This window comes from Sylvia atricapilla, chromosome 5 (genome assembly GCF_009819655.1).
Source record: "Sylvia atricapilla isolate bSylAtr1 chromosome 5, bSylAtr1.pri, whole genome shotgun sequence".
NCBI lineage: Eukaryota > Metazoa > Chordata > Aves > Passeriformes > Sylviidae > Sylvia > Sylvia atricapilla.
Genome location: NC_089144.1, coordinates 8,541,503 through 8,562,122, shown reverse-complemented (window position 1 = coordinate 8,562,122; position 20,620 = coordinate 8,541,503). Strand labels below are relative to the sequence as shown.

General features: G+C 43.2%; 1 protein-coding gene across 1 annotated transcript in view; it reads right to left on the bottom strand.

Moving 5' to 3' along the window:
• LOC136361307 (cadherin EGF LAG seven-pass G-type receptor 1-like) overlaps positions 1-20,620 on the bottom strand; it is a 98,531-nt gene that overhangs the window by 56,999 nt on the left and 20,912 nt on the right. The window contains exon 3 of the mRNA XM_066319130.1: positions 19,475-19,697. Within this exon, the coding sequence (XP_066175227.1) occupies positions 19,475-19,697 (223 nt within the window). The remainder of the gene's footprint in view (positions 1-19,474; positions 19,698-20,620) is intronic.

Here is a 20,620-nt window from a genome sequence, read left to right as displayed (position 1 = left end):
GCCCCCTTCTTCTCCTTCCCCTGCTGTCCTCTCCCAGTTCAGCAAATCCTCTCTTTGCCATTTGTCTCTATCTACCTGCCAAAGAACTGTTCTCAAATATTTTTTGGCTTTATATAAATCTTGTAAGCTCTGTGACATATTTTTGCATCCAGGATGTCAATGTTGCTTCTCTCAAAGTCCAAGAAATACCTGTGACACATATGCACAGCAACTAACTCCTTCCTAGAGAAATCCCTGTCAATCCAAGCAAACTGCTGCTTAGTGTGGGCAATGGAGTCACATTTCAGCCTGTAAAATCCAGGAATCCCACACTCCTATGGGCTCCCTCCCAGCCCCCAAGGCTGGATCTTTGTGAGGGTCTCCTGGCACACAGAGATTCCTGCAAGGCCAGGTAACTGCGAAGTGCTGCTTTCTCTCATTACACAGACAGATACAAAATACCTGAAGAGTTACTGTAAATCAGTGAGCTACTGTAATTCACTACATGATTTAATGGAGATAACAGTGCACTTCAAAGAACTACACCAGATTCCTGAGGTGCCATTCCAGTGAAAGCCAGCAGAGTGCTGGCTTTGAGCAAGGCTTCACCAGGCTGGGCTGCACAGCACAACCTTCAAGCACTGTCCTTAGGGCGAGCCAAGGACCATTCAGATTCTGCCTCAGAGTCTCATGGAGGTCCCTTACATCTCCTTAGCCTTCAGGAGGAGCCAAAAATCACCATTTTGGGAAGTGCCACTAAATTTCTTCAGGTTTTTGCAGTGCAGAGGTGTCAGATGGCTTGAGCAAACTGGGCTCGAAAAGCATTGCTGGGTGCCAGGTTCCCCAGGATGACCTGAGCCCCACACCAGGAGGAAAAGCCACACAGCTGACACCAAGTTCAGGTGTGGGGGGCACACTCTAGATGGGCACACAAGCCTCTAAAACCTGAGTGATGTGAGAAGAATAAGAACTGAGCAGCCTTGCCAAGGATGAGGCTTCCAAAAGAGGAGGGACTCAGGCTGGTTTTGCCAAGACACGGTCCCTCACCGTGTCCCTCCTGTAGTAAATTACAGTACCTCACTGATTTGTGAGATGTTTTCTGAAAAGTTACTGTTTGTGTTTGCATATAAAACCACCACCACAACAACCAGTGTTTTCAGGTGGTGTCTGCAAACTGTGAGAGCAACAGGTCCAAAAGCAGGCAGCGGAGAACACAAGCCAGGCACACTGGGTACAAGCTTTCCCTCCCTGCCCCAGCTGTCACTGAGAGCCCAGCTACACAGTGCTGGGGAGCAAGTCACACTTTATGTCTCAATGACCTCCAAATGACTTTCACTGCTTTACACTTTAATTTCCCGAGACACAGATTTAGAGGTGAGTTATTTGTTATTTTGTGTCAAGACAATGGAATGTGGCTCCACAGCCAAATCCTGATTTCCTTTCCCAGATATCAATCACTTCACACTTACCCTCTACCAGAAAAAAAAAAAAAAAAAAAAAAGGCAAACAAAACACCAACAAAAACAATTACTAATTGAAATCCACATGAATAAATATCGGTGGAATTGCAGGGAGGGGCTTTTAAAGTCCAGGCTCACATATCTTTGTTCCACAAGGGCAGATCAGCTGCCCACCCCCCATCCCTTTACACCCACTAACACCTGCAAAGGCTCCACAACCAGCCAGAGCAAGAAAAAGTAAATATTAGCCAGGCAGCCCTCCAGTGCTTTTCAGGAGCTGTTAGGAATGTAAATGGTTGCCATAGGCCAGACCAAAGTCCCACTGAGGGAGTGGTAGATGCTGTGGAAGTGTTCAAGAACAGGGCAAATGTGGAGCAATATTTCTGTTCTCTCTAAGCTTTCCACCTGTAATACTGCAGGCTGGAACTCAAGACAGCTTTTTACAGGATTCTGTCGTATTTTTTGAATCGATGGGACTCATGTTCTCATTTAATCAGTCTTTTGCTTTATGAAACCACAGAACACAACCCAGTGAGCTCTGCTCAATAACATCACTTGCATCCAAGTGGAAATGTTCCTTTAGAAAGGGAAATATTGACTTCATTTAAAGATTTCAAGGGACAGCAAGAACATCAGAACTGTGGGCATATTAACTCTAATCAGTACCTATCAAGGTTCAGTTTCTATACAATCTGTGGGCATACCTAGAAGAGGTCTTTTATTGATGAGCCTCTGGATTTGGGTGGAAGAGGATGAATTTGACCTCAGCAAGGATGTGAATGTCTGAATCATGAGCCAGAAAGCCAGGAAATGACTCATAAACAGAACTGCTTTTTCTGAGGTTACCTTTTCTCATGGCATTTTAAAAATTGAGCGCTGAGCATGTGGGAAATGACATCTTTTGCATTCAGACATGAAGAACATATTTTATGTGTTTGATTAGAACAACATTCTGAACTTTAAATGTAAAATGCAGAATGCATTCAGCAATGAAAAATCTAGTTTCTTTCCTTCCTCTAGCTGCTTGTAATTTTAATTGATAGGGTTTTTTTTAAAATGGCCATACCCAGTAGCACCAAAATACATAGTACAGATAAGTAATACAAATGCATAGCAACAAATTCCTCATACTCTCATATTGTACATGAGCTTCCAGCACTACCTACAACCAGTATACAAGCCTACCCACCAAAAAGTACAATAATCTGCTGAAACACTAACTTCTGTTCTTGTAAGAAAGCTGTGAAAAAACTGTTATAACCTGCTTCTAACACCTCCTTGGTGTTCCAGTCAAATTTCCTTTTCTTCTTGAGCTGAGAAGTAAATTAAACTTCAATGTCTTTCAGGATGCAGCTTAAAAATTTTGGTTGTGGCTAGAAAAGAAAGTGACTTTTACACCTGTAAAGCTGAAGAAACCCTGGTAACTTTCTCTGTGAAGAACAGGTCCCCCAGTTACATGGGTAAGTACAGCTAAGTCCTCAAAAAGTTGAGCTAAAGAATTGACTGTGGTTATGCCCCCTGTGGTTTTGTGTCCTGCAAGCTTCCCTGTGCATAAACCATGGCAGAACTTTTGATCCCATGAAAATGCCATAGAAGGAAAGGCATCCAGCACAAATTGATGAACTGGTGAGGTGCACCATCTGCACTCTGCCAGAAGTTAGCACCATCCACCACCTCCTCCTTGCTGCAACACCACTGACCTCTGGATCCTGCTGTACCTTCTGCTATTAAACAATTCACAATAAGATAGTTGGTAAAAAAATGATAAAATTGGAAGAAATATGGTTAAATCTTAAGTAAGAATACATGGTTTCTTTTAAGAGGAAACATTACATTGTCACGCGCTTTCTGCTTTGCACACTTAAGAGAGCCTTTAAAAGATATATTGGCATTTCTTAGAAATATTATGATTTTAGGTTTTTGAAATGCCACGAAATTCTATTTCTTTCTGGAAAAATATGCCCAGAGAAGTAGGTTGCTCCTAATGGAATAACATTTTCAGTATTTCCAGTACCTCCCCACCTCCACTGTTTGCTTGACATGCAATTCCTGTTCTGCATTTTTCTTTATCAGACAATGCCAAGCAATGCTGGAGCAGGTCTGTGTCAATCACAAATGCTGTAAACACAGCAAGTCAATCTGAGCCAGCAAAATCCAAACTCTGGCAGTGCCCACATCTGATCAACAGTGGCATTACCATAATCTTCAACAACTGCATTGTTTATTTAGAAAATCTCCCTCAATCCCTTAACAAATTAGTCTGGAAGCCACCACGAGGATTAACTTCAAAAATTCTCCCTCAGATCACAGTTACATCTGCTCAGATGTCACCAGTGATAGACATTTGCATAAGTCATACCCAATTGTTATTGCTAATTGTTTTTCAAGTTATTTGACTTCTGTTGGGGTCTGCTCAACACTCAGCAGGGGCAGTCCTGCTCGAGTGGGAGAGATGCTCCCCAGCACAAGGGGCAATACCAAATACCTATCAAAGAATTTAATTGCCAACCACTTTTCCTGACCGTTCAGATTAAGAAGCAAATGATACTGGGTGGTGTCCTGGATACTGTGAGGGCAGTGTCTTTCACCCAGGGTCCAATGACTAAAGTTATGCCTAGCTGGTGGCAGCTATGTGGCTTCTCTCCAAGGAGCTGGCAATCCCTATTCAGCTGCAGGCATGTGCCTGCCTCATAAATCACCCGCAGCGCTGGCAGCCTCCTTGGCAGGCTCAGCAGGGAGACCAAGAGCTGAGCAAACAAGGTGTTTGTGCTGGAATGCTCCCACGAGGTGGGAGTGGGGTGGCACAGGGAAGCCTGTGCTGAGCATGATGCTGCCTGTTGGTCCTGGGGCAACAGAGTCCTGAAAACCCAGAACTTCTAACAAGGATTGGTTCTCTTCACGGGAAAGAAAGCAGTAACCAGTGCCATCCTTGTCTTTTGGCACAATTGTCACAGTCTGAGTTTCACTACAATGTTGTAGTGAAAGGCACCCTGCCTTTTTTTTTTTTTTTTTTTTTTTTTTCCCAAGGCAAAGTGGCACAATCAATTGTCAGGCCTGGATATGGAATATATTTCCATAACAGGCGAATTTACCATCATCAGAGAAGGTCTGTGTTTTCAGAAGGAAACGAGATAACATATCTGTCAGCTCCAAAGGCACCTCGTGTGCCAGAGGCAGCAGGGTCTGTGCTTGTCTCTGCAGCAGACCATCAGAGGTTGCTGCACTCATCCCACCCTATTCAAAACAAGCTGCTACACTAACCTCTCCAACACAGACCTGCACCACTCCCACTGCCTGGGCAGCCCCTGTCACTTGTGTTTATGCCCTGGGATTAAAAGGCACATCCTGCCTGCCCATGGCAGGGGATTGCAAGTGGCCACCAAGCTTCGACTGCCCACAACTACAACACACAGCCCTGTAGATCTGGATTTTTGGTGTATGACTGTGTCACTCCCTCCTTGGTGACGGGGGACTGCATGAAACTTGGTCCCAGCTGGCTCCAGGGCGGGAGAGCAGGAGAGCAGGGGTGGACATAAGTTTTTAAAAGAAAAGCTTTGTGTACACATCCTCAAGTTGATCAGTGCTCTGCCTCTGGCCACTGTTAGGCAGTTGTGTGAGACAAGCTCCCAGAATCAAAACAGAGGCTCTAGTAAAACAAAGGCAGTGATGAATGTCAGAGATTTGCTGTAAAGATAATCCTGAAGATAATTCTGCCAACGAGTGGCAGACAGAACACGTGCAAGAGTACAAGAAATACAGGGGTTGTACAGGACTGTACTTTGCAACTGGTTGATTTTTCTTCTTAATTTAGAAAATGGGGGGATGCACCCTCAACTCCCAAGAAATGCAAAAACTCAGCAAACCCCAAACCCAATAACCTTCCCTTTATATATCCAAGCTTGCTAGGTAAACATCGCATTTTTTTATTTCAAGGTCTTTCCTTCTTATAGAGGAATTATAGAAAGTCTTTATCCACTAAGCCTCACATAGCTGATGGGGTAGAGAATCAGAAGGATAAAAGCGAGAAAATTTGTGGTTTGAGATAAAGACAGTTTAATAGGTAAGGCAAAGGCTGTGCATACATGCAAACAAAACAAGGAATTCATTCACCACGTCCCATGGGCAGGAAGGTGTTCAGCCATCCTCAGGAAAGCAGGGCTCTATCACATGTAACAGTGGCTTGGGAAGACAAATGTCACTACTGTGAACATCTCCCATTCCTTCTTCTTCCCTTCAATCATATGGCATGGGGTGCCCTCCTGGTCAGCTGTCCTGGCTGTCCCCTACCAACTCCTTGTGCACCACCAGCCTCCTCACTGGGGCACTCTGAGGAGTAGAAAAGTCCTTGGCTCTGCATAAGCCCTGCCCAGCAGCAACTCAAATGTTCCTGCATTACCAACACTGCTTTCAGCACAAATACAAAACACAGCCCACGTTGGCTACTGTGAAGAAAGTCAGCTTTACCCCAGCCAAACCAAATACACTTGGGCATGACAAAAATTTCACATGGAGATGAAGAGTGTACATGGAGTGAAGGTGGGTGGTTCAAAACAGACCGGCAGATGCTTTTTGTTTTAATATTTTAACATTTTTTAACAGATTTTATCTTCAGGTATGCTCCTGATTTTTGCTTGTTTGGACATCTATATTCACAGAACTTCCACACGACATTCCTCTTTCTGACCATCATATTGCCTGACTAGCTACAGGAACAGCATCATACGAAACCCTGACCTGGCCTGGGATTGCTTTTTTCCTTCCTGACTTTTCCTCCATGACCCTGCCCTTCCTTCCACCATATCCTAAGTCCCTAGCAAGTGCAGATAAGATCTGTTTCTCTGTTGCAAACAGCTTCATTCCAAGTTTACCTGAGCTGGCAGCAGTCCCACATCCACACCCATCCTCAAGACCCTCAGCTGCCCGCAGCTTCATCTGGATTACAGCAAGGCACACAAACTCTGTCCAACAGTGCTGGAGAGCCACCACTCAGATGGGATGAACACATGGGGCTCACTGAGGTGTCCCAGACATGGAGGTGGTGGGTTTTGCCCAGAGGCTACCCCTGGCATCAACAGCCAGTCTGTGGGCTCTACTAGTGATGCACAGGAGGATTTGGGGATGCAGACTTCAAAAACTCAGCTCTGCTGGTGCTGCAGCACAGCTGTATGGGCACAGTAAAACAACCCTTCAGGCTCAGCTTTGGCCGAGGAGCCCTCAGGTGAGGGAGGGAGCTGCCCTCCCGCCCACTGCTCGCCTGCTGAGCAGCACAAGGGGAGAGCTGCAGTACCCACCCCAGGTATGGAAAATAAAATACACTGCAGGACTTGGCACTGAAACACAGGCTGTTCTGGCACCTGTAAACAGCTCTCAGCCAGTGGATGAGGGATAAAACCTCCACAAAATGGGAAGGTACTGGCAAATTCTAGTGCCTGAGTGGGCTGAGAGCTAAATCTCTACTCAGTATCAACTCAGTCTTCGGTGATATTCAAGCTGCAGCTTGCCCCAGATGAAGGCCAGTTAACTCATTACTTACCACAGGCAGGAAACTTTTGAATTCATATGTGAGTCTAATTGAGAGCAATGCATCTCCTGTTCTTTGAATTCACAAGACACCAAAGATCAAGCCTAAGCAGCCCTCGCTTCTTTCAAGTTTATCTCTAACTGAAGAATTTGCCTGTTTTCCCCAGCAGTTGTCTTCAGGCTAAGTGCAGGTCTGGGTTCTGCCGGGTGGGAACACAGAGGGATGAGAATCAGCAGGTCCCTACTAACTGCAATCACTCTGAAAGGGTGGGCTACTCCCGAGATAGCCAAGTATCTGAAACAAAAACCATGGCACGTCTCAGTTGAAAGACATTCAAGGAGAGAGAGAGAAGGAATAGCAGCTTACTAAGGATTATCAGATATGAGAAGAAACCTCTTCCCAGTTATGGAAAAAGAGAAATATTTGTCCTGAATAGCTCCTCCCAGGAGACTGTAGGCTCAAGAGACCAGTACAGTGGAGACACTCTCCTAGGCACCCATCATTTTATACCTCCTGACCATGGAAGTGGATCCCACCACAGACACTGCCTAACAGCACACAGAAGCTGTTACTTTTGTGAGTCATTCAGTGAGTCATTTGGGGCTTTGTTCCTCCTATCCCCCAGAATTACTGTACTGCACATCAGACACTGATAGCTTGTTTCTCTAAGCTTTTCTCAGGTTTTCTGTCATTGAGGTAAATTTATTGTGTGCTCCCTTAAAGAGACGCAGAAGGAACAGTAACATCCTTAAGCAACTTGGATACCATGTGTGTATAAGTAACACATAATATACAGAGCATATAAATACAAATATACAGGTACATGCCCTCTATAATTAAAGAAACATGTCCATACTCAAAATATTTTTATGTTGTGCCAAATGATGAATTCTACCCTGAGGCAATGAGTCAGGTAAAACATTAACATAAGTTTGATGGTATATCTCAAAAATTCTGAACAAAACTGTGTTTCTACCAGAAGTTTGTTAGAGTGGCTTGAACTTTGCACTTTATTAAAAAAACACCACTCACCACTGGGTTCAGGAAAATCTGCTGTTCCAAGTACTACCTACAATCATACATGATGCTGTATGTGCAATGAATGCCAGACAGTTCATATGATGTCATTGCTACTGAGCATCATTACCATCAAACATGGGTTTGATCCTAATCCAAACAAGTATCAGCATGGCTAAACCTGGTCACTGTCACTCATGCTGGTGGGCTCAGGAGAGCCAAAGGCTGAGGACCAAACTCCATCAGAGGCTGAGCATATTCTTATCACCTGGAAAGGAAGTATGGTACTGAGGCAAACAGGGCAGCTGACATTCCTGCTGCCCCTTACACCAGCTATCCAGTGGACAAGCAGCAAGCTGTTTCTACTATTTTTTAATCAGTTTTATTTACCAGGCTGAAATCTTCCCCCTCCCTCCACCTTTCCTTCCAAAATAATTTTTAAAATTCCATTTCTTCTAAATTTCTTATCAATATATATACCTCTTGAGAAAGCAGGTCACCCATGGGTTGCCTTTAATTCAATACCTCCAATTGATTTTAATGGCTGCAAGATCAGGACCTCACTAAATAATGTGTCTGAGCTATCAGAGTCAGCATGTGGCCTTCCTCCCTGTCTTCCCCCACTGTCAGCAAGCATCTATAATGGCAAGCAACAGGTAAACTGATACTTTGCTACTGGGAAGCTGGAAAACCTCTAATATATAACTGAAACTAGATAATGGTTATAAAACACTCCTGGTTTACTTCTGCTGTGTTATAACTTCTAATTCCTCTGCCTTGGTGTCTTCCCTTCCAGAAATTCAATACAGTGCCAGCACTTAGTACAAGTTCCATGTGCTTCCCTCAGGCACTTCTACTGAGACCAAGTGTGTCAGCTGGTTTCCTCCAATGCAGGGAGCATCCATTTCCATCACTACACAGTAAATGAAATGACATTGCTTCCCTTCTGATACAATCTGTTTCCTTACTGCAATGTTTCACAGTGCTGCCACATAGCAGAATTGGCAAGAAAGCATCAAATACTTGAACTGACAGAGAAATGTTTTGATGCCTTTCTGCAAATACAGTGGAGCAAAGCAGTTAATTCATGATGTGCAGTTAATTCCAGACCATCATTTTTCAACAACACTAAAGCTAAATATTACCAAGCACATCACTTTTGAGCTAAGTACAGAAATACTTCAGAGGAGTCACTTCTACATTTGCTTCTTGTTTCGTTATGGTTGTTAGCAAACTGACTTTGTGCAGGGTGACTTTGCACATCACCAGGATGTGTCTATTAAGAAAATAGCTGCTGCTGAAATTTTTTAATGCAAGAAAGACCGATCAATAAATTGGATCTCTATGGATATCTGTAATGATGATTATGCATTTCCCATGGACAACATTGGTAAGAGATGTCTAAAAAGGAGCAAAGACCAAAAGCTCACCAGTCTAACAGCAGAATGGAAAAAGGTGCTTGGAGCACCAAAGGGATGCTGGTGGAGGTAGCCCCTGTGGCCAGGAAAAGACAGAGGCAGACAGGAGGAAGGAGAGTCCAGAAGGGCCTGAGGATCAAACATGAGCCAGAGGCAGAGAGGAGGGAGACAGCTCAGGGGAGCTCTGCGTGCTCAGAAAGGTTGGGCAGTGTCTGAGCAGAACAAAGGGGCTGTGTAGCCTTGGGATGATGAACAGACATTGCAGTAGAATTTTGGAAAGAGCAAAAGGATGCAGAACCTGCAAACTAATATGTGTGCTTAATTTAAGAAAACTCTTAAGTTTTGGTACTCCGTCGTTCAAACATCTCAACTGTGTCAAGTTTAGACACAGAATCCCATTTATCTTGGCACAACTCAAATCCCTAAATTATCCCTGTCTTTTCAACCTCCTCACAGGAACTTTACTTGCAGCTTTGTTAAAACATGAAGTAGCCAAGAAACTTTTGTACCAACAAACACCAGCTGAGGTGAAGGCTTAGCCCTGGGGCAGGGTGCAGGGGCAGCCTGGTGGGCAGAGCTGCAGCGCTGCCTCCATCTGTCACTGCCCTGCAGCACCCACTCCCCCTTTCACTGCTGGAGAGCTGGTGCAACATATGCACTTCTCAGATATGCTGGGAAGTCCTGAGAGCATGCTGAATAAGTCCTGGTGAGCATATCCCACTTGTGCCATTTACTCAATGTTGTGAGCTCCCCCCTCTAACCCAAATTTTACCATCCTGCAATAAATGCTGCTGAGGGGAAGGTGATGACCTCAGTCTGTCACACGGACAGCAAAGGGCACAGTGCTGCTCTCCACACAGTGACCCTGCTTTTCATCACTTTCATGTCACACAAGTGGCAAAGGCAGTGAAGTCAGCAGTGTTTCCTGGTGTTTCACTCTGCTCTCCCTCTCTGCCCTGAATTTTGTTCTGTTCACTAGAGACCGGCTCATTTCACTTCAAAACACTGGGGCAGAAGAAGGAAATGATGACAGGGCACATGTGTTAACAACGAGAATGCACCAGCTGCTAACATGGCTCACCTACCAGTCTGCTTGAACCACAGCAAGCCCTGAAAATGAGCCAGGGGTTTATTTTTAACATCCGTGTCAGATCTCCTTGCCTTTTAAAGAGTGTTCCTCTGCTGCTCGGCCCCTTATCTGCTCACTGGCACTTCAGTGAGCTGGTCCAGTGGCTCTCCCTGCAGCTGTGCCCAGGAGCCTGAAAGCTGGAGTGTCCCTCCACTGCCTCAGCAAGTGCTGCTCACTCTGCCAGAGTAATCCTCTAAGAAATACGCACACATGGAAACAGAGGAAGAGCTTCACAGAGTGTCCACAGATGTGTGCATGGCAATGCACCAAGTTTCACTTTTATTTCTCTGGGTTCCAGAGAGCAGAGAGTATATTATGTATATTAAGCACAAAACTTAATTAAGTTTTAATTTTTTTAAAAAAATATAAAATATTAATAGGAAGCTTTTTATTACCTTGATAAAATATCTTTAGGCTAGGAGATCCTATCTAGGAGTCAAAATAAAATTTTAATCCTCCCATTCAAACTGCCACACAAACTGTGATGAAAGGATGCAGCACTGGGAAATAAAGAACTTGCTGATCATATTAATCCTTCATCTTCCATTCAGCTTCCTACACCAGTATCCTGTTTCCTTTTTAACAGCCAACAATGCTTCTCTATTTCCTTATGTGATTCCCCAAAGAGCTATCACGTCAGACTTAAAAGCAACACTTCTTAGTCACTAAATGAACTCTTTAATTTTTGTTATAGTTTATAGAAGATCTCTGACATCTACCTGTAAATAGTGACACTGTACACTCTAAAAGCCTGCTTTCTGGTTCACCATGAAATGGCTGCTCTGCACAGAGAGCCTGCAATCCTTTCAGTTCAGTCAGACTGATCCTGTGACCAAGTGGCAGTGACCAAGGGGCAGCTGAGGGACAGGGACCCCACAGTCCAACACTGAGTGCCATGGACTGCATCCAGTGACAACTTTTCCATTTCTCTTGTGTATCTTTTTGTATAGCAGACCAAGAATTACTTAGTAAGACAGTGCTTTTATTACTGAAAGGTGTGAACCATTTAACAATCATATTTTCCAAACTGGAGAAGCTAGTGCTAGCTAAACTTCTCATCTGACAAGAAAAGATAGCTATAGGAAAGAATTTTCTTTCAGAAAATTCTACAAAAATGTTAGTAGTTATTACACTGTGCATAGCACAATTTTTTTTAACAAGATACAAGTGAATCAATTGGTTTAGATACACTGACACTTGCAACAGCTTAAAAACTGAAAATGAAAATAGTTCCAAGTACCTGAAGGTTTCCCTGAAACCTGAAAAAAATGTTTTACATCTAGTTTTGCCTTCCTGGGTCAAAACTAAAAAGTCCTATAAGAGAATTTTTGATCTAGGCAAGATAAGCAAGACCAGTACCATTTGTGCAGAGCTGTACCAACATGCCTGGTTAAACAAATGAAATTCAGTCACCTGCATATGTCAGGTCAGAGCTAGATGACCCACGCCTCTGTTGCTGTATAAATAACAGGGTTATCACCAACACAATTAGTCTTACCTTATTGTAGTACTGCACCTGAACCGAGTGCCACTGCCCATCGCTGACCCCTCCCACAATGAACGGTGCCACTGTCGTGGTTGTCTCCCCTGCAAAAACAGGCACAAGGGAAAAATAAATCACCATCACTGCAAGAAACACAGAGAGACTCTTGCTGGGCACAGGATGGACCCACCTTGCTTCATCAGGGAGGAATTTGGGTTTGTCCTGCAAGACAATCCCCAATTTCATGGGGTTACTCGGGTGCACAAAAACCAGCTTGTTGCCTGAAGCTTGCCTGCTTTTTACTGCTTGCTTTTTACTGTTTGCATTTTCTTCTCATGCAGCTTCAAGTAAACTATGTATGTTTTTAGAAAATTATCTCTTGTTTACGTACTTCTCCTCTGGGAGGAGAAAGATGATTGATGGTGATGTTCACCAACGAGGTTGAAGAGGTGGCTGCCTGTGTAGCCAATCTTGGCCTGTCTGTAAAATTGTATATATGGAGTGAGAAAAATCAAGTAGAGAGCTTTCCTGCTTAACCTGCTGCTGCCTGCTTCATCCTTTCGTGTCCCTAGCAGTGACACCAGCTTCTGGTACATTTGGGGGAATTATGTTGTTTTTTATCATGCTTCTGCAAAGCATGGTAGCAGATGCATTGGGTAGATACAGCTGTTGCTGAAGTGATCACCTGAGGGAGAAATGTACATTAATTTTTCTGCATTTTTGCCAAAAGCACCCTTTGAGGGTTTTTTAGTATGATGAGTAGTGTGATGGGATATGTTGTTAGGGAAGGGAAACGACTCCCTGCTAGAGCTGAGAAAGCAAAATCCAAAAGTACTCTAGCATAAAACCCATGGTAAACTTGGGCTCAGCAAAATTTTACCAGTAATTAATGAAATTATTGGCAGCCTTTCAATGTTTAAATTTGAAAGCAAGACTTTGCCATTGTAATTGGAAAGCTGAAGCTTTTAAGCCAGGACTGAGTCAGCAGACCCAGCTCAGTAACCAGGCATATCTGTTTCGAGGTAGCAGCAAAATAAACATTCCTGTTGAAAGTACATAATAGGCTTGGCACAGAGAAGGGATTGCTCACTTTTTTTTTTCCCCTTTTTCTTTTTAAAGTTGGAAAATTCTACGTAATAAACTCCAGGAAAAGTAACTCACCCTGTAAACTAACAAAGCTCATAGTATTGATGAGCTTAAAATGTTCTTTCAACTCTCTGTATGCAAAAAATACCTAAGTCAAGTATTATTCTTGTGTGTCCTACTCTGCTTTAACTCCCATCCCATATATTTCTGTTATTTAAACAATACATATTTCAGCTTAGCATGTATGACATCCTGCTGTGATGTTTTTATCATTTAGTGATAAAATCTATACAAATAATTGGGCTTTTTATTCAGCTATCAAGTGTCTGCAAAAGGAAGATCACTGTTCTGCAATCCTTCTGCTCTGCTTTCTGTGAAAAAGTTGTTGCGACACGTAACACAGTGAGATCAGGTGTCCAAAACTTGTACTGTTTGTTAAAAGCCACTTAAAACTATAAAACATAAACCATTCCCCTTCCAAAGAAAATACCATTTGTAATATGCAGGACCAGACCTGCTCTCAGGTGCAGCAGTGCAAATCTAAATTTAGTTTCATGTATCTTAAAGGAGTTCCTTCAAATTTAAATGCATATAAGTGCAAGCAGAATTTATTTTTTTCCCATTCATCCTCAGGGTACCTTCCAAGCAATTTGATTCAAGTTTAGACAGGTGAAGCAGAGCTACAGAAGAAAGCACATCTCTCTGCAGCATGTTATTTCCTTACACTAATCCATTCAGAAACCTGCCTTAAAATCTAATTTGGAGAACTTTGAGGTAATAAAGGGTAAATGTAACCGGATATCTTCAACCCAAAGGGTCCACACATGCACTTAAGCATTGCTGGTAAATCAGTGGGGTCACACAGGATTTACCATGGGGTCTGAGGGCAGCAGCCATCACTGGTGAGGTGTGTGCAACACCAATGTGGGGCTGTGTTTCTGCTTCTATGGCTTTACTGCTTGCAGTGTCTCACTCTCCATGAAAACAAATCAAGAATTGACTGGATCTCACGTGTCTATCCTGAATGAGAAATAGCAGGATTATTTCCTGAATTATGTGCCCAATTCAGAGGCACAAACATCTCACTTGACCTACACATAACTCCACTTGAGTAGCAGGACAACACCCCTTTCCAGGTATTTGTTTTAGTCTCAATAGAAAAACACCTTAAACCTGTGGCAACCAGAGTTTGTCTACACTACTGAGATTTCATAAAGTCACCAAAGCCTTGCCATGGAAAGCACAAATCTGCTTCTGGGCATATGTCCTGCCTGAACTTTGCTTGTCAGCCCTCCCCACACCCTTCTCCTACAAGTCACTGGCTTAGTTCTAATGCAGAAAGCAAGCAAATGCCAAAGCTGCAACTTGCTGTTTCCTGTAGCAATGAGCATGCAGTTCTCCTAAATTCATTGTTGTTAATGGCTTCTTCTAAGAGGAGGTGCTTGTCCAGGGCAGAAATGCCTTCTAGAGACACCACTGCTCCTACCCAATCCCTACTGAATGGCAGGCAGTTTTCACTTCTGCTAGCTTTTCCTTTGGCTTGCATAGATTTTGTAGATAACATTTATGCTCCTACATTCCTCTGATGGTGTAGCGTAAAAACGCATAAACACACAACATTTATCACAGTATGATAAAATGAAGGCTCATTTAAGCAAACATTGGCTTGGAGGCCAACACTCAGGCTAGTGCCAATCTTTTATAGTAGTCATAAACTCTGGCTTTTATAACTGATATGTTGACAAGCTCCTGCCCACGACAGTGAGTGTAATCACCACAAACTGCTACAATCTGGAGTACACCCGGCATCACTTGTTTACTGTGCAATGTCAGCCAGTAAATTAATGAGGCAGCAAATAGCCATATAAAATCACTGAAGTGCACTTCCAAAGAGCTTAAGAAGATCTCCTGACTTCAAGCAGAAAACGCTTGACTCGAGTGAAACCTCACCTGCAGAGAAGGTGAGCTGGATCTGCTCCTCAATGATCTCCAAGGCAATGAAGTCGTGCTTCTCGTTGAAACGCCCATTGTAGAGGAGGAGAGCATTCCTCTCCCTGGTTGCAAACCTGGAACACAGAGACATGGAGTTAGTTTGTGCTCAACAGCTTATGGATTAAAGACTGACGGTCAAGTCACCCAGAAGAAAGACAGCATTGTGTTTAGCAGATAAACAAGCCTTTGAATCCATCTTCAGACAGAAAATTGTAAAACTGGGGAGTCGGCCTCAGGATAAATCTACTCTTTCACAAACGAGATGGAAATGATAGAAATCTACTCTGCAGAGATCTGCTGACCCTCACGAGGGCTAAAATTAGGCAGACACAAGATGCAACAGCAGTGTCTGACACTGGCCAAACAGCAGCACTCACTACACTGTGCAAATAGTCTGACAGCTAGAGAGCATTTTCACATCAAAGGGGGGATCCTTGCTGCCTGCTTGCTGTCCAAGTGCCACAGGGTCCTAGGACAGTGATCAACTGATGAAAAAAGCCTGATGGGAAGGTCAGGGCAAAGAAAGATAAGGGTTACTTTAATAACACCATGTAGAAAATCAGAGTTAGTCAATCAACAGGTTGAGAAAAGAAAATAAACATTTAAATGCTCTCACTAGATCAGCACCAATGGGTGCATTTAGGTTCTATTTTTCTTAATATGGGATGCATCTTTCTTGCAGAAAAAGGGGCAACCTCACTTTTAAAAAAGCCTTGTTTGGGTTTTTTTTGTCAGCACAGATAATTTTTTTCAAATTTCTGCTTGTATTTTATAATTTTTAATTGAATTGTCTTATCTCTGGAGAGTTGCACACAGCTTTCATCTACTCAGAAATGCAAAAAAAATTATTACACTTCACATAAACATTTTTACGAAGATTAATATTAGATAAAGAGTGAAAAAGAGAGAAACCATGGGAATTTCTTGCATTTCCCAATGGCAATTTAGTCTGATTTTGTATCTTGAACTTCAGGAAATATGCCTGATTTAAATTAACCCACTTTTCCTACAAATGAATGAAATACTGAACACAGCTAATGAAAACTGTCTTCCAAGGACACAAGAAGTGACTCTTGTGCCTGTCATATCATGTCTAATTGCAAGACTCTCATTGATGCAACAAAACCTGCACTTTGGAGAATGGGAATGAAGCAGTATTTTAGAATACCAGGGTTGGTATTTGAAGAAAAAAGTTTCAAAGACAAAGAATATTTTTTACCAGAAGGTGTTTGTCAGACACATGTATTTTGTGGATCACACTGAGTAGAGACCTTTCAGAATTTGACATGGAAATGGGAAATTTTATTCATATATTTTTAATGGTTTTGTAGGATAATGAATTGTTCTGGTTCAAAAAACAGAGGTACAAAATTTGATATTTCATGTAAAATTCGCATTTCAAACAATATGCATTATAGTCTATCAAGATATTAATGTTCTGATTACTTTAAGTAGTTTTTATATACATATTTATTTCTAGTTTTGTTTATTATAATATAGTATTATACAAGTAAAAGGTAAACTAAATTAATTACAACAATACCATTGAAATATATCAAGAGTATCAAAACATGGGTTTAATTTTCACTTTTCACCATCAAACATTTCATCCAAAGGAATACAGTTCCTGTAAAACACTTCCCAAGACTACTTTTTCATGGACAACTGCTTCATCCAAATATTTTGATCACATCTCTCCAGAATATATATAAGTAAAGGAAAAGAGAATAATACTAGTGGTGATTCTTCAGTGGGCAGGAAGATTTAGCAACAAAAGGAAGTTTAGCTCTGTTTGAATATATTTTCTCATATTTTTACAATTTCCTACTATAATTTTAAGCATTAAATCATTATTTATTAAACTATTACCTTACTAAGCCATTTTGTATATTTCTTTGCTCTATCTGTGCTCAGTTCCATTCTTTGCCACTAGTCAAAAGCAACTTCTGCATTATGCTCGTTGTTAAAAGCACTACTGCATTTGAACTTTTCTGGTTATCACCCACCAGCTGGGGGGAAAAATATACTGTTTTTTAATAGATGGGATATGTTTTATTTCATGACACAGGAAGCAAAAGACTCTCTTTCTTACAAAATTTTGCATAAATAATGAGAAAACCTCTCCACTAACAGTGTCTCTTGGAGTGAAGGAGTAGTAAGTGTTGGAATTAAGCAAGGAAGATACATAATATTGGGTCAGTAACCTAATTACTTTAAAAAACATTTGTTACGAGACTGGACAATGCAAATATTCTGCTCTTTTCTAGGAGTGGGTCATGAGTCACTTGAGACTGAGGGAAGCTGGACACCATGGGATTTTATGAATGCTCCCAAGTCACAAAACACATAATAGCAAATCATCATCATAAGCAGTCAAACTGCTAATTCTTGCTGATCCTCACATAATGTTTTCCTCCTCCACTGAAGGATAATAAAAGCCAAAGAAATAGCTGGTGTAAATAAAAGTGAACTTCAGGTATGAAAAGCTAAATGTGTCGCCATTCCAGACAGTGTGGGATGAACCTCAAAATGGCCTAGAATTCTTATAGTCACACTTGAGCGGACTAAGTAGTATTTAGCTCATGACTAAATAAGCCATCGTGGTTCTAAAGATGGTGAAGAATCCCTGGTGTAAGGACTACCTTTGTACAGCACTTTGCTATTTCTCAATAACCCCTACATAGGGCATTTGAGTCATTTTAACTTGAAGCACCCTAAACGTCAAAGCTCTTTTTCCAAAAGCCTGAAAAATGACACCTCATGGCTGAGGGGACAAGTCAAGGGTAGCAGAGGCAATTCATGCTGGCAGCCAGCCCAGACCTCGCCTTTGTTTGCTCTCACTGTGGGTCTGACAAATCCAACAGAGCCTTTTGCTCCTCAGTTTTTCTGTGTACTCAGACCTGATGCTCTAAAACAATCTTCACAGGCGCAACTCTGCCTTGCCTTGGCTTCTGTGCAAACCACATCTGTGCTTTCTGATTTAACCAAACTTTTAAGATCCCACAAAAATTTGACTGTAGGATTAAGGCAGATGAAAGATGAAACGGTAGAAATCATAAAATGGTAGAATGGTTTGGAAGGGACAATAAAGACTATCCAGTTCCAACCCCCTGCCATAGTGGAACACCTTCCACTAGACCAGGTTGCTCCAAGTCCCATCCAGCCTGGCCTTGAACATATACAAGGATGGGGCATTACTTATGTACTAGAAACAGAAGCATTACCTGGGCAGTCTGTCTGGGATCTTTGTTCAGGAAAGTAAATTATGCTAAAGGACAGTACTGAAAAACATGCTGTACAAAAGTGACCCGGCTCCTGACAGATGTGAAACACCAGGTAAAGACTGGGTGCTGGAGGGGACATAAGCCTGACACCTGCCTGACCTCCCTGAACACTTTCTCTGGGCAGACACAAAGAGGTATGCCCTTGCAGCTGTTGTTGTACCTATCAAAAAATCCCCAGCTCTGCTCTTTGGGGTCAGGACTAATATTTTGTGCTTTTTACTCATAGTCAGCTGTGAGGGAAAGCCAAGAGTCAATCCTGACTAGCTAAACCATGGGAAAGCTGCAAACCCACCCCCTTCTCCAGAGAAGAGGCATCTGTGCTCCTGGAGCTCTGGCTCCACACCAAGCAAGCCCTATGCCTGACCCAAGAAGTCTTCTCCAGAAGAGAGGTTTTTCCCAGGTGAGGGGAGAGCTCTTGCCCATGATTGTGGCTGCTATCACTGCTCCTTCTTGCCTACCTGAGCACCTCCAGGGGAAAAGTGAGAGCCCAGAAGACTGCCCAACATGGGCATGTTGGGGCAGATGGGATGGGGATAAGACTACTTGTGCCTGGGAGCTGGGGTGGGACCAGAAGCAGGACCTGGGTGTGAAGGCCAGAAGGAGCTAAGTGAAGAGCTGGATCAGTTGGGGTTGTCTCAAACCCAAGGATGGGGAACGCTTGAAAGAACCTGTGAAGGACCAGACTGTGCTCAGCCATGGCCTGACATGCCCATGTCCTCTCACAGGGGAGAAACAGGAGTTGGGAAGAGCGCTCCCAAACAAAGAACATAAATGGATTGGTTCTGAAGCTGGGCTAAAGGTCATAGTACAAGTGTCAAACCCAACATCCACCCCTGCTGATGGGTGGCCAGAGTGCTCCTGGTGTCCCTCCTCCCTGCTCCATCACCCTGTGTTACACCGGGGAAGGCTGTGAGTCAGCAACTCAGAAACATCCACAGCTGGGCAGAAAATCAAACGCTTTCAAACAGCCTGCCCATGGAGTCACTGTCAGAAACAGCTGCAGCGACCTTCAGGGGCAGGTCCTTGGTGGTATCAGAAGGTGACAAACCATCCCAAGCTCAAGGAGGAAGCCATCAGCCACAGAACCCTTCCCGCCGGGACTTACATGAGGGACACAGTGAAGTGGAAGCGCTGCCGCAGCCCCTTGAAGGTGATGAAGGACTGAGGGGGGAAGCTCCTGGTGGTCATCTCGCAGTAGGGCCGCTCGTACTCGCCCGGGGGGCACTCGCACTTGAAGCCCCCGATGAGCAGGTTGATGCAGGTGCCTCCGTTCTTGCAGACCCCCGGAGCGCAGCGGCCGGAGCGCGCGTTCACCTCGCAGTACTCTCCTGCAACGGGACAAGCAGATGTCAGGGAAGGTGACACCTCGCCCCAGCACCAAGCTGTGACACTCAGATACCTAAGTGGTTCTGCTACAGGTTAAGCTCCTTCCAGACTTCTACACCTGATCCCCTAAGCAGCTGTGGTACTGTGATAGCTGGGGTAAGGACGCTGCATCTTCTTCAAGTCTGAATTTTCAGGGAAGTGAGGAATATGATTTGCTGAGCAATCCTCGTGCAAATATCCAACAACATTAGCCTGTGGTTTTCAGATTCTTTGGCTGCTTCCAAACTGGGTGATAAATACAGAGCTGGTGACAGAGAGATCTAGAAGGGAGGAGGTAAAAACCCTGCATATTTCCTGTCAACCAAACTATGTGCACATTGTTTTGGTGTTTCGCTGTAGTTGGAAATTGTGTAAAACAGATAAATGGTTGCACTTCGTCTTGAATGAATTTGGCTTTGCTGCCCATGGGGGCAGCAGGACATGGCTGAGCTCATGACAAAGCTCTCAAAATGTCTATAGCAAGAACAAGCAGGATACAGATGACATAGGGATTGCTTCCACCTTTTCCCACACGTGCATCCTGCAGGTGATGACCATTTTGTGAACCCTTCAGAGCAGAGCATGTTAACTCTCCACAGAAGTTATGGATTCTGCATGCCACTTGTTAAAGTTGTTTCACCCCTAAATACTTTGTCTTTATTCATCCCCAAAGCATGTAGTAAGACGTGTTAAATACAATACTAAACAATGTGGTCTTTATATATATGCCATGGGTTTTTGTCTTGTACTTGCCCAAAATCTGAGAATTAATCCCAATTTTAAAAAAGCGATGTACAGAGGATATTAATTTTAAAAAATCTGCTGCAGTTGGGACAAAAGCAGCTGCTGAAATATTCGTTGTACAGCTAGCCAAACCCTCTGTGTG